Genomic DNA, 13,609 nt, shown 5'->3' on the forward strand with positions numbered 1-13,609 from the left:
AAACTGACCTAATGTACTCCGATTAAAAAGTGTTCTTTTAATTTTTTGAGCAGTGTAGGTCTATAATGATTTGTTTAATTTTTTGTGTATTTCATTCTCTCTCCCTGTTTTGTATCACTTCATATTTGTTATTGTGCGTCTCTCTCCCAGATATCAATCCAGCCAGTGTTCCGTCAGCGGTCTGAGATGAAGAGCACTCTGATCCCTGTTTTAGTGAAAAACAAGAGAATCACCCCAGACATTATCCTCCAGTACTGCAGGTCAGCTCCTCCTGTTGTCACTTTTGACCATCTAACATGTTGGACGAATGTGTCTGGACTGTGTTTAAATGTCCACCCTGTTTTGGAGTGCATGTATGTGTCATGCTCAGCTATGCTAAAAGTAGTTTTTTCCCTTTCTGCAGCACCTACGATCTGGACCATGATAGTGTAATCAACCAGTACATTACCACCTTACTGCTGCTCCAGGAGGATGAGGAAGGTGCAGGTGATCCAGCTGTCGGTCAGGAGGAGGCGCAACCTCTGTCTCACACTGACACGCTGGATCGAGTCCTGCAGATCATCCCAATGTTACACAACACCAGCAAGCTCACAGACAACCTCTGTGCTGCCATATTCAAGGTCTTTCTTATTAAAATATAGTATAGGCTAAAATTACCTGTTTTTAAGACTTTTAAACATTAAAAAAATCTAATTCCAACCTACAAAAATCTGTTGAGCTGATCTGTAAAACGTTTCCTCTCATACAGCTCAGCCCATACAACTACGAGAGAATAGAAGTGGTGCTGAAGATCATACAGGCTGCAGATGAGAACGTGACCAGCCTCTCTGTTGGTCAGGTAAAAACCAAACACACTGGCATATTCAAGCCTATGTAGTTCACTGTGTTCAAAATGAAATGTTGGGACTTGAAACATTTGACTTTAAACCCACAGGCCATGGGTCTCCTGCAGCATCTGAAGTCCTACACGCGAGTCTCTCCTCCCACAGACGTGGAGAACACACATCTACTCGAAACCGGTCTGCTGCCAAACCCCCTTTCCAGCAGCAGACTTCCCTTCCACCTGCTTATGCAGACCAAGCATTACTGGAAGATTATCTGTAAGTTAACCACTGTTTTCACACCTCAGTATTAATGCTCATAAACGTATCTTCATCACATCTGCAGTGGTAGAAGGTTGTTATAATGTAGGTGTTGTCTAAAAGGAAGTCATTTCAGCTGTTCTCCTGAACTGTGAACATTTTTGCACACTGGCATCTATTACTTTTAAAATAATAATTATCATAGACAAGAAGCAAAAAGCTCCATTTGTGGTCAGTATTTACTTTTAAGGGTATTGTATTGTAAGTGGGCATCAATAACTTAAGCTTATTATATAATATTACAGTACAGTATATTTCTAACTAACTAGGTAGCTCATTCTCTCTAATCATAGTTTTAAAGACATTTTATTAAGGTTTGACCTTATTTGACCTGGAAGAACAGGCCAGAGGTCAAAAGTAAAACACACCAAAAATTTAAGAATTCTAGTTCAAAGGCTTTGGTTGACTTAAGCCCATTTTTAATGGATTGTTAACATGACCCCACTCTACACCCCAACAAAGTTTTTATCATGGTTCATTAAAACCCTTTTGAGTTACAGACAGAAGTATACTGGTAGAGTTGATGAGATGGTTTAAAACTGATGAAGTTAAAATATTCTTCTTTGTTTAGGTCCTGAGCTCAGTGAGGAGACCTTCCCCACACTTCTGCTGATTAGCAAACTCATGAAGGTAAAGCCACACTAATCTAAACCACGGCCTTAGTCTGTTTAATCACAGAAAATATTCTTTTATTCATAAAATTAGGTAATTTAGGCTGTTAAAACCATCCTGTTGTTCCACAGGTGAGCCTTGACAAGCTCTACATGTCAGCAGCAAACCATGTCTTTGAGAAGAAAATGAAGCCGTTAATCTTAGAGCAAAGGAAAATGGGTCAGGGGCATTGTCAAAACAAGGAGACTTTCAAGGTGGCGAAGACTATGATGAAGTACATCAAATGTATCCAAAGCCCAGAGTGGGCTGCTGCCACGGCCCACAAGATAACCCAGGAGCTTCCGCCAGGTTTGAGCTGCACGTTTGACTCTACGCTGGACTGTGAGGGGTGTTTGTATAGATGCACTTAGGTGTTTCCTCTTCTCTACAGGCTATGAGAAGACACAGTCACTCAGGTTCTGTTTGGCACTTGGAGACACTTGGTTAAAGGATCCACACCTTGATGTCAGTCTTTGAATTTTTCACATTCTGAAATGTCTCAAATGCCCATCTAAAAAGTTTTTTATACATTAGTTGATGGGGTTTTTTTCTCCTCTCCTTCCCCTCCTCTAACCTCACACAGGAGGCAGCACGGGCCAGAGGAGACACCTTTCTGTCCAAGCTGAAGCTTCAGTTTCAGCGCTCAGCCACTGAGAATACTTTAATATCCAGTCAGCTGAACAACCCAGAGCTGATGAAGCTGTCTGGGCTGCCAGGCAGGCTCATAATGGCCCTGTACGAGCACAGCAGTGTGGAACAGCGTTACAAAGAGTCAGGAGGTCAGACGTATCCAGGTGAGCACACTTGTCAACGCAGTAGTTAATGCTATTTTTTTAAGATCGCTTTTTTCCTAAATATATAACCAGGTCTCTCCATTTCTCAGATATACATGGTGCAGTTAAAGAAATAGCCACAGTCAATAATGTGGATCTTCTAAAAATTCGGACCATGTTGTTAGAAAAATGGATCTGCAAGACGGGCCCGGCTGTGGTCAAGGTTTGTCAGTCGTAGCTTTATCTTATCGCTCGGCCTTTTTATTGTTTTTCTTCCTGTATTGTGTGTTATCAGATTTGCTGCTGTGTGTATAGTGCAACTAAACTTTTTTCTTTCTTCTTATTTAATTAGGATATTGGGTATAGTGACTGTGTCAGCAACATTGAGGAGGACCCAGACTTGATGAGGTAGCGCAGTCACTTTTTCCATTCTTACTACTTTTCTTTTTTCTTAATGATAATTAGTTAAAACGGGATAGTTTACCTTTGAGTTACAAAGGATGTTAGCAGTGACACTGCAGTGTGTCTTCTGCTCAGCTGTCAACTCTGCCCTCATAGGCAACCACAGATCGAGACCTCAAAGCTCACATGTATGACAGAGCAGCCGCAGACATGCAAGTGCAACCCTAAGATATCGGTTACTGTTTACAGAGTGCTTTCATTCTTTCTTTCTTTCTTTCTTACAAAAGCCTTTAGCAGCGCCCACAGATGTTGCATGCATCTGCAGTATGAATGAAATAAAGATTACTTGGTTGCTCTAAATTCTCTCTGGCTCTGTGTTGAGAACCCACTGGCGTAGTCGTTCTACTCACTGTGTTTTTAATGCTTACAGGGTGGTGTACATGCTGCAGTCCAGCTCGATGCAAGATGCTGTCCGTCATCTGAGCCCTATCTTAACTGCAGAAACTTGGGTGCGTTTAAAGGGAAAAAAACAAAACAAAAGCAATAATGGGGGAAAAGTCCAACTGAATCTGTGTTTGATTTCCCTTCTCTAGCCGCTTAGCACATCTGGGCCTCGTCTGACCTTCTGCCATCGGACTCGAGCGCTACTCTGTCTCGTCCGCCTCGCTGATGCACCCATTCTGGAGGCTCAGCTGCAAATCCCCATCACCAAAATCCCGTAAGAATCCATGAAAAGGTAAACGGTACCTGTATGGCCTGTAGGTCTATAGTAACTAATGTTTTTCTGGTTTCTATTCATATGCAGATATTACCTGAAGTGTTACATCTTTGTCTCGCAACTGGAAGCATTAAACATCCCGTACACAGTTCAGTCCTTTCTCAGTAGTCCCAAAGAGGGTTTAGTTAAAGGGCTTTGGAAGAACCACAGTCATGAGCCTCAGGTACTTTCTGACAGACAACATTCAAATTATTCCAGCTTGTTTCCTCACTTTTACTTCATTGGGTTAGAAATGTCAGACACAAAACCGGAAGCACCTTTTATCCTTTCAGGCTGTGCGGTTGGTAGCAGACCTGTGCCTGGAGTACCAGATTTATGACCCTCAGCTGTGGAACAACCTGCTTCAGAAGCTGCTCGGCTTCAACCTGGTGAGAACGTGCATCACGCTTTTATTCAAAGACCAAAAAAACAAGTAGCGTAAAATAAGGGGTTTTTTCTCCAGTACTTGGAAATATTTTCAAGCTGAAGATCCATAAATACATTATTCCTAAATAGCAGCTGGGTTGTGTTTCGGAAGTAACACCTGAATGTAAATATTTCTCGTCCTCAGATCAGCCACCTCCAGAAGGTATTGGAGGCAATAGTGGCTGTTCCGGCTTTGTGGGAGGTAATTCATCACTTTTATTTCACGAATTGAAAAAAGGCATTTTTTTTCACTTGGAAAACCATTTTCTCTAAAGTGTCATAAACCACATATGCCTAATGTCTTTACAGTAATGCAGCACTGGAGTTGATGCTCAGACATTTGTGCAGAGCATGCTTCCCAACAATCGGCTTTGGTTGTTTATGTGTGTGTTTATGTGTTTGCTGGAACGAAAGCAGTGGCATTGCATTTGGTAGAGCACAGTTTAACCACTGCACCACAGGATGTCCGGTGCCAAAAATAACTTTCCAGTTTGACAACGAGTAATTATTTTATTTGTGCTCCGCAGATTTCAAGTTTCTCCCGGACCTGGAGGAGCATGATACTGGCACCTTTTGTCTCAGGTACGACGCAAATGACTGAAATTTGCTTGTCTTGGTGCTCGTTGATGTTCAGATATCCACTTTCTTTATATTGGAAACTTTAGCCCCAAACTTGTTCACCCCTGCAGGCTTAAGACTTGTACAAACAAGTTGCGTGTGTCTTGTTCCTCTTTCATTGGCAAGTAAAAGATGAAAAATTACTTTATGTTGAAATGTTGTGGCAAGAGTGGTGCAACTTTAGGCTTTGTGTATAGTTACAGCAATGCAACCCAATAACAGAAAGGCATGTATGAGGTATGACTGCCCATCAATTAATAACTCTACCTTATGAGCCACAGCTTCCCCTTGAAGAGTCAGAATAATGAGACTCACGAGTAAGGGCTTTAATGCAGGTTCATTAAAAAGAAAAAAAACTGAAGAAGAAAAGTAGGAGCTGAAGTTTATTTTACTGCTTTAAACTTTTTCAAGAAGTCTTTCTTTTAAGCCTTTCAGCATCAGAATTTCGAAACCACCCATAAGCAATTCCCCAAAACCAAGACAGGCTTGATCGGATCTAACAACAAATAATGCTGTGTATGCCACTTCATACAAGTGAGCTGTTTCTGAGGCAAAGCTGATAATGGGGTGTACTAAAATAAGTATAAGGGCAAAAAAACAGTGATATTTGTTTTTTGAAAGAAAGAAAGAAAGAAAGAAAGAAAGAAAGAAAGAGAAAAGAAAACTTAGATTAACTTAAAGAAGAGAAACATGTCAGCTAGTAGTGCAAATTACATTGATAAATAACAGGTTTACTCAAATCTGAGAAACAGCTGCAATAATAATACAGAAATATGTGAGTTAAATCTTACAGATATGCTCATCTGTACAGTACTACTGCTTTATAGAGGATGGTAGGGATGATTACCTGAAGCAGGGTCAGTGTAGATCATTAATGTGGACATGACGGTATGCTGTCACTGAGTATAAGATCCCTGATAGTAACTTCACTAGCTAACTGCTTCCTATGAAGCCTTTTAAAGTTGATGATGCATGTCTGCTCTGCTCTGTTCAGCTTTTCTTTTAAATGCAGTTGTTTGTTTGTTCTTTTTTCCTGGCACCAGCTTCTGTTCCTCTGAGTCCAGATCAGCAGGCGATGCTCTACAGGACATTTGTTCTCCTCCTCAAGTATGCCTCACTCACATTCAGCTATAACCACCAAACTGATTCTTTCATGGACTTCTTGTGTTTGAATAGGGCAGCATACTGTGTGTACACTCTTTACTAATTTAAAAGCAAAAATAAAAAATAAATCTTGATACAACTTTTTCAATCAGGACTTGAAAACTCTGGCTGTGCTACAAAAACAAAAGAGGCCTTGAACGTAGATAAAGATGCAAATACTCGATAAGACTACATAAAGTGTTCACACTTAAAATATACTGGTCAGCAAGTGTTTTTAAATAGGCATTATACATCAACTATAATAGAAGCTCAAACAAGAGATCTAAAATGAGGTTTGACCTGTGGACACGGTGCATGCTGTTGTGCATCTGTGCATTGATGGTACAAGTGTTGAAGAATTGCTCTTTCATACTGGTTGAGTACAGCCAATTAATAGTCACCGGTTGTGTCTGCCTTGAAAAAATTGTATGTTCAGTAGGTGGCATGTTAGAAATAAGTAAGCCAAGGATATGTCAGGATATGCTCCTGATCCACAAAGACCTGTCCTGTGTGGACAGGTATTGTCCTGCCAAAACAGGGTGTGGTGCTGCTGCAAGAATGGTACAAGTACTGGTTGGAGCACCTCATCTCGGTGCCTCAGTGCAGTCAGATTTCTTCTGAGAACGATCAGGAAATGCAAGGCTGCTGCAGCAGATGCATGCAGGCATCCAGGGTCCCAGTAACTCAGTCAGCTGTGGCACCAATGATCTTATACATGCTTGGGGTTTTGTTTGTTTGTTTTAGTTTTTTTGGTGTTCTGAGACAAGTGGCTTAAAAATGCAGTAAACTGAACCCGTGTGTAGTTCATTTGTGTTCAATAAACAGATTTCCAATGCCATCACTGACTAAAACCAGTCAGAACCAGGAATTGGGGCACATCTATATGCTGTGTTTTCACATCAGCAGCCATGATTTGATTCAGAAGAACAACACAGTTTCATGACACATGACATCATCACAGTGAATGAGTGTAAAAGGCTGTGTTTTGTTCTTAATGCAGTGATGTAGGTCTAAACTGCAATATCATGTTTTTGTATATATGTTTTTCTCAGTTTAGATAAGATATTAATAATGAAAGTTGATATTGAATTTAGGTGCATTGTTTTGAGTCAGCAGTTAACGAGGTCACTGCCTGTTCTGCCCCTAGTGTGGTCTTTTGCTTATTTTATCTACGCTAATGTTTCCCTATAAGGAAATGTTTGCCACTCCTGGCCTATATACACTGCATGTGTTCTGTATGTACTTTGAATGCTTGTATAATTGTGTTTTTCCAAAAGACACATAAAATATGCACTGGTCAAACAATAATTAAAGGAACGCTAATCAGAGTATAGCATCAGGTCAGTTAAACATCTGGGTCAGTTCAGTAGCAGACGGTTACATACTAGTAACATGAGGTGATACCTGGTCCTTGCAGAGAGAGTGCACAGGTAGTCCAACAACAGTCTCAAGAGCATGGAGGAGATTCTAAGAGAGAGAGATTAATCTAGGAGAGCTGGACAGAATACCAGAACTGGCAGGTCCACCACTAGTGCACTGTGCTTTTCAAAGATGAGACCAGGTTCACCCTGTGGACATGAGACGCATGTGAAAATGTCAGGAGAAGCGGTGGAGAACATTATGTTGCGCGTTATGATATTTTCAGGCATGCATTCAGGCTTGTGGGGGCCATACAAACTACTGAGTGCCATTCTGAGTTGCTGCAGTGAAATTTTTGAAAACTGGACTAACCTGCTGCATCTTTTTTATTGATCTTTTTTTTACTTTGATTTTCAGGGTCTCTTTGAATGTAGCATTCTGCCTATTCTAACATATTACCTCGTCCATTTCAGATAGATGGATGGATGTCCAGCATAATTCCTTCCCCATTGTGTTTTCTAAGTGTTCGTTTAATTTTTTGAACAGTTTATAAACATACTACTTCCGTCTGATCCATTTCTGATTCATTTCTGAATCAGTATTAGACCTGAGTAATGCTTCATCTAATCTTCACCTTAACTCCTAATGTCTCGCCATTCTTTTTCCCTCCCGAGGTGCCCATTTTTGTTGAATCTGGATTTGATCGGAATTGCCAATCGCTTTGCACAGTTCAATCTGCCAGCCTTCGCCCTGGGAACGCTACTTTTAATTCCCTGTGCCAGTAAGAAGGAGCAGCAGGTCCAGGTGAGTGCATCCATTTAAATACATGTGAGAAGTAAACGTGTAGTTTAGGCTTTAACTCTTTTTTTTTTTTTTTTTTTTTTTGCAGGGTTTTCTGTCTGTCTGCAACCCGCTCGCTGTGCTCGAGCAGGTGGACGAGCTTATGAACACCGGGGAACTCGCTGGTATTCCTTCACAGGTTAGATGTGACGTCTTTCCACTGCTTACAGATTTAACTGCCTTTAACACTTGTTACCACATTGTACTATCATTTAAAAATTTCCACTTCAGCTACATTGTCATTTCATTTAATCTTTCTTTGTTTCTAAATATATTTTAAAAAATAGAATTCTTTTTATTTTTTAGACATTAATATTTCTGAGTATCAGCACACTCCTTAAAACTGTTAAACAGGAAGTTTGATCAACTGATTAGATGGTGTGAAATTATGAAAGATATTTTTTTGTGTGTCGGAAAAACAGTGTTGCTAACCAAACACAGAAATAAACCCAATCTTCACGTGAGCAGATTTGCTGTTTTGTAACATCTGGTGAAATGAAATTCATCTGCATTCTTCATTGTGATTCTCATATAATTATATATAATTATAGAGTATATTATGTTATATATTTAATGTCTTATACTACATTACTTAATTTTCTTAATGATCCATCAGGTCAGGGAGACTGTGTTAACTTTCATCAGCCAGAATGGACAGCATCAGAAACTGCTGAAGACGAAACACTTCAGCCATCTGAAGCAGCTCATAGTGTCGAGTGGGCAGCCTAACCAAGTGAAAGATTTGGTGGACTATCTGATCAGCCAGAACTGGTGAGATTCACACCTCTCAACCCTTCATAGGAAAGCAACAAAAACTTTTCTATAGAGATGGTTTAAAAATATCAACAATAAACTGATGCATAGTGCTGTGATCTAAAATCTAAAATGTCTAAAACCTGATGTAATCATCCGTACAAGGATATAAAGAGCGGGTACCTGTCTTTCCAACCCTCATATAAATGGAAGGAGACTAACAATGATCTACATGTGCCTATGATATCTATGAGCTGTGATCTAAAGCTTTCATTATTATGCACATAAAAATCCAGTCTGTAACCACGCACTGAGACGCCTCCTCTGCATTGATCTGTAATGGCCAGATCCCCAATCTGCAATTTCACCATGGGCCTCAGACTTACACAGAAAAAAACATTAGCTTTTTAAAACAGGAAGTTATTTCAAAGTGCTTCACATGGGAATAAAAGCATATTAATCGAAACAATAAAACACTATAAAGAGGGTATAGTAGCATATCCAATAAAACAGTTTGCTACACATGAATATTACCTAAATGCCTGTCTGAACAGATGTGTTTTGAGCTGTTTTTAATCTGCATGTATCATGCAGCCGACCTGGGGGCTGTTCCGGCTGTAACATTAGCTTTACATGTGGCTCTTTGTAGACAGTTAGGAGGTAATGTGCAGTTCAGGTGGTTAAGAGCTCATCATAAACTGGAGATTTGATCTTTTACCCAAACATAATGAATTAACCTGAGTTACAAATTTTTTACACTCTTCGTGGGATACAGTACGACACAGTTGTGTGGAAAACGAGCACACCACCTTCTTTCAAGTCTAAGAGTTTACGCATAGGTGCACAATTTTTAAATTATTTGGTCGTTTCCAGGTTCTAAAATTATTTAGATACAATGTTAGATGAACAACAACACAACATAATTACGCTAGTTCATCATTTATTGAGAAAAAAGAAAACACAGACGCTGCATGTGAAAACTAACTACATGATTCTGTTTGCTTGTAGAAGCCCCTTTATCCGAACATTGAGTTTGGTTTTATTCAGTTTATTGAGGTTTGCAGATGTTCACTTATGTACAGCTGTCTTAAGATCTGACCACAGCATTTAAATCGGGATGAGGTCTGCTCTTTGACCGGATCAGTGCAAAATCTTGGTGTTTTTCTATTTCAACCATTCTGCCTCATTTACTCATTCACAGTGCATATGCACAAATCTGTGATTTATCAATATTTTTGTATTTTAGGAACAAATTTAGTTTAGGTCAGTTCCTCTGACCAAACATACATACAACAAAACACAAATCTGTAAAATGAGTAGGGCTGCTACTACTACTACTACTAACAATTATTAGCAATTATCATTGAATTTTGGTTTTTATTCATAGCTTTCTAAAATGCATTAAGCCATAAAATGCTCAGGACTACAAAAAAGGCACGTGAAGAAAACAAAATACTATCGCAAAGGGGAAGCACAGCCACCCTTTGGTGGAAGCTTATTTGTGCCACTTGCATCCGATTCTTTCAGTCACTACCCAAAGCTCGCGAGGTTCTCATGTGGGGCTGATGGATCACATGGTTGGTTGGTTCCTCGGCCTCCACCTGTTTTAATCTTCTTATTCCTTGTGGTATTTTTGTTTTTATGTCAACTTTGGTGCACAGGGAATCTCTCAGGAGAAATTATATTCTGTTATTTCAGGCTTGCGTGCTTATTTTATTTATTATTTTTGAAACTTCTTTGGTCTCTTCTGGCTTCCTCTTTCAGCATCCAGACACTGTTATTTAATTTTATATGGTCAGACGTTCTTCTTGTTTCTTGCCTCAGAGGTGCAGGATTCTGTCTTATAACATCGTCACCACTTTCTCTTCACTTGGAGTGTGTTCACTTATATAGAGAAGCCATGGCGGGGAAGTGCGCAGATAATAGGCAAATTATATGGGGCTCCCACAAGGCTGCTGGTTTTGAACTATTCTGATTTACTAACATACCCACAGTGGTGAGAATAAAATAGGCCAGTTTGCAGGTTTCTGAATCTGACTGTAATTTTGCGTGCAAACTAATTTGTTGCACATGATAAAAACATTTCCACCCAAATATTAGTAAATGAGGCCCATTATTCTGGCTTCAGCTGTTGGACAGATGCCCTCACATGTGACTCTAGAATACTTTGATATACTAAGTTAATGAAAGTTAGTGAATCCTGAATACTCCTGACCTGCAAACTGCCAAAACATCTGCTTTCATACAGGTGCTGATATCTGCTGATGATCATTTAATCAAATGCTTTTGATTAGCAGCACCTGGCTGCTTTTCATTTCTTAATTGAAATGAAAGCAGGTTTTCACACACTGTGCATTTTGGCTCAGTTTGTTCATATATTTTTTAAATTTTGTCTTCATATCTCAAACCTTTTAACTGGAAGAGGTTGTCACAGACTGGCTGTTATTTTAAAAAGCTAGCTCTTACTGTTACTCTTACTTACTCTTAATGTTATCCTACAGTCTCAGGTTGTAGCTCGAAATTCAGATTTTTGTAGCTCGAAATTCAGATTTTTGCTTTTCCTTCCAGTTTAGTTTAAATGCTCGCACTCAGAACAGAACTGTGTTAGAAACAGATGTCTTAAACCTGTTAAAGTTGCATGACTTTAGTTGTCTGTGCTCTTCTATCTTCCCTGCAGCCATGATGATGCTGAATCACTCGCTCGTGAGTACATGAAACACAGAGAGCGTCAGCGAGGGAAAACCCTGACAAATGGCTCGTTGTCATCCAGCTGCCTGAAGGTAACTGAAGCCAATATCTTGGGCCCAATTTATTGGAACGTAAAGGCTACACATCATGTTTGATGTGAAGTAGAAGTTTCTTTTTATTAGCTAAAAGCACTTCACCTGTGTGCATTAATGATTTCATTTGTTTTTCAGGACTTTCTTAACATGCAACACGGAGTATTGAGATGAACCAGCACTGTTGCTTCAGCCGTGTTTATATAATCCTCCTTGGTCTGCTTTAGGCTGAGATGCAGTATTTGCACTTCACATTTATCTTTCAGCTGTAATATTTGAATAAACTATTCATTTATGAAAACTGTGGAGATGAGCTATGAAGCAGCAGATCACACGTCAACTTTTATTTTCCACTGTAACTCCAAGTTTGTTTCCTAGGATGTGTATTGAGTTTAACTGTTGATTTTCATTGCACAGCCACACTTTGTACAATATTTTGAAGTTAAAGTACTGTCCCACATCGGTTCTAAAAGAAAGAGGAGCAGTAATCCTAATAAATGATGTACACTGTGTTGCCAAAAGTATCAGCTCATCTGCCATCACACACATTAAGGAACAAAGCAATCTTACTTCATGGAATTTTATACGATGTTGGCCGAACCTTTTCAGCTATAACAACTTCAACTCTTCTGAAAAGGCTTTGTAAAAGATTTAGGGGTGTTTGTGGGATTTTTTTTTTTTGTTAAACCAGAAGTCCTGTCTTTGCTCTACTTCATTCCAAAGTTGTTCTATCAGATTTAGGTCAGGACAGTCAAGTTCTTCCACACCAAACTCGCTCATCCAGCTCCCACAGGGCGAGAGGCAGGGTTCACCCTGAACAGGTCACCAATCTGACGCAGGGCTAAGACGACCATTTGCACCGATGGGCAGTTTAGAATCGAACCCCACTAACTGCATGTCTTTGGAGTGTGGGAGGAAGCCGGAGTACCCAGAGAGAAAATATGAACTCCACCCAGAAAGGTCCCGACCAGATGGTGGTTTCGAACGCGGGACCTACTTGCTGTGCTCACATTTTCCTAAAGTTATTTCTGTTTTCTTTTTAAATACTTGTTACTTTCACATTTATATGAACAGCTTCCTTATCTTAGTCGTACTTCTTTGGTTCATCAACTTTTTTTAAACACTGGTCTCGTTTCTGATGGACTACTTCCCGTCACTCGCTGTTAGAAGTGACTGTGTGATATTTGAGAGGAAGTGTGCACTCACACTGAGAGCGATCCGAGCTGAACTTTATCCATTCTGCATTTTTCAAAAGATTTATAAATTTTGGTCCTCCAGTTTTTTCTTCTCCTTTGTAGCTGTCACTCATTCAGGTGTGCAGAGATTATGTATCACATGTTTGCCCATCAAGAACGCTCAGCAAGTTTACTTGTCAGTGGTTTAGCTACACATGGTGTGCCCTTAAATGGACTTATAAAGCTCATCTGTTCCCAGAGAGGAGCACATTAAATTAATGTCACGGGACTTCCTTTTCAAACTCACTTGCCTCATGGGAAATGGAAGACTTTGTATTCTCTGCGTGGCTTTGTGTTAAAATGACGGTTTTATTTTCATCTAAAATGGCCATTCTGTGAAACTGGTGTCCAGATTTAGTCCGGTCCTTGTTCAAGGAACCTAACTCAAGGTATGAATCTGTGTTGCCCTAGCATTATAGACAACTTGCCAAAGAACCATTTTTAAATTGTATCTTTTGGGACTTTGTTACTAGAAGCAAAAACTAAGAATTTGTTCCTATTTTTTCAGTTTAATCAAAGAAAGGTCAATATACTAACACAGTTTGACAGACTCCCTTGTCTAAGAAAGACCAGACTGCTTCAATAAATCGGTGGATGCGTTTTTCTGCAAAATATTTCTTTTTAAATTGAGGGGTGGATCAAGACTTTTGCATAGTATTCTACAGATTGTGTTCATGTACAGTGGGGCAAAAAAGTATTTAGTCAGCCACCGATTGTGCAAGTTCCCCCA

The 13,609-nt window shown here is 39.7% G+C and overlaps 1 protein-coding gene across 2 annotated transcripts in view; it reads left to right on the forward strand.

The window, feature by feature from the left end:
* The window catches only part of kntc1 (kinetochore associated 1), a 28,583-nt gene extending 15,061 nt beyond the window's left edge, over nucleotides 1-13,522 (forward strand). The window contains exons 41-62 of one of the 2 annotated variants that reach the window (XM_085181067.1): nucleotides 151-260; nucleotides 404-620; nucleotides 749-838; nucleotides 935-1,100; nucleotides 1,714-1,772; nucleotides 1,886-2,102; nucleotides 2,185-2,258; nucleotides 2,377-2,587; nucleotides 2,677-2,789; nucleotides 2,919-2,974; nucleotides 3,399-3,477; nucleotides 3,562-3,686; nucleotides 3,774-3,909; nucleotides 4,019-4,114; nucleotides 4,297-4,353; nucleotides 4,679-4,733; nucleotides 5,813-5,876; nucleotides 7,946-8,075; nucleotides 8,161-8,250; nucleotides 8,728-8,882; nucleotides 11,542-11,644; nucleotides 11,783-13,522. In XM_085181067.1, coding sequence (XP_085037193.1) covers nucleotides 151-260; nucleotides 404-620; nucleotides 749-838; nucleotides 935-1,100; nucleotides 1,714-1,772; nucleotides 1,886-2,102; nucleotides 2,185-2,258; nucleotides 2,377-2,587; nucleotides 2,677-2,789; nucleotides 2,919-2,974; nucleotides 3,399-3,477; nucleotides 3,562-3,686; nucleotides 3,774-3,909; nucleotides 4,019-4,114; nucleotides 4,297-4,353; nucleotides 4,679-4,733; nucleotides 5,813-5,876; nucleotides 7,946-8,075; nucleotides 8,161-8,250; nucleotides 8,728-8,882; nucleotides 11,542-11,644; nucleotides 11,783-11,818 — 2,439 coding nt within the window. In that variant the 3' untranslated portion in view covers nucleotides 11,819-13,522. Of the gene's footprint in view, nucleotides 1-150; nucleotides 261-403; nucleotides 621-748; nucleotides 839-934; nucleotides 1,101-1,713; nucleotides 1,773-1,885; nucleotides 2,103-2,184; nucleotides 2,259-2,376; nucleotides 2,588-2,676; nucleotides 2,790-2,918; nucleotides 2,975-3,398; nucleotides 3,478-3,561; nucleotides 3,687-3,773; nucleotides 3,910-4,018; nucleotides 4,115-4,296; nucleotides 4,354-4,678; nucleotides 4,734-5,812; nucleotides 5,877-7,945; nucleotides 8,076-8,160; nucleotides 8,251-8,727; nucleotides 8,883-11,541; nucleotides 11,645-11,782 lie in introns of those variants that run through there. The other variant, XM_085181068.1, reaches the window with a different exon arrangement.
* Nucleotides 13,523-13,609: the final 87 nt, after the last annotated feature.

This window comes from Neolamprologus multifasciatus, chromosome 12 (assembly GCF_963576455.1).
Source record: "Neolamprologus multifasciatus chromosome 12, fNeoMul1.2, whole genome shotgun sequence".
In the NCBI taxonomy this organism is placed as follows: domain Eukaryota; kingdom Metazoa; phylum Chordata; class Actinopteri; order Cichliformes; family Cichlidae; genus Neolamprologus; species Neolamprologus multifasciatus.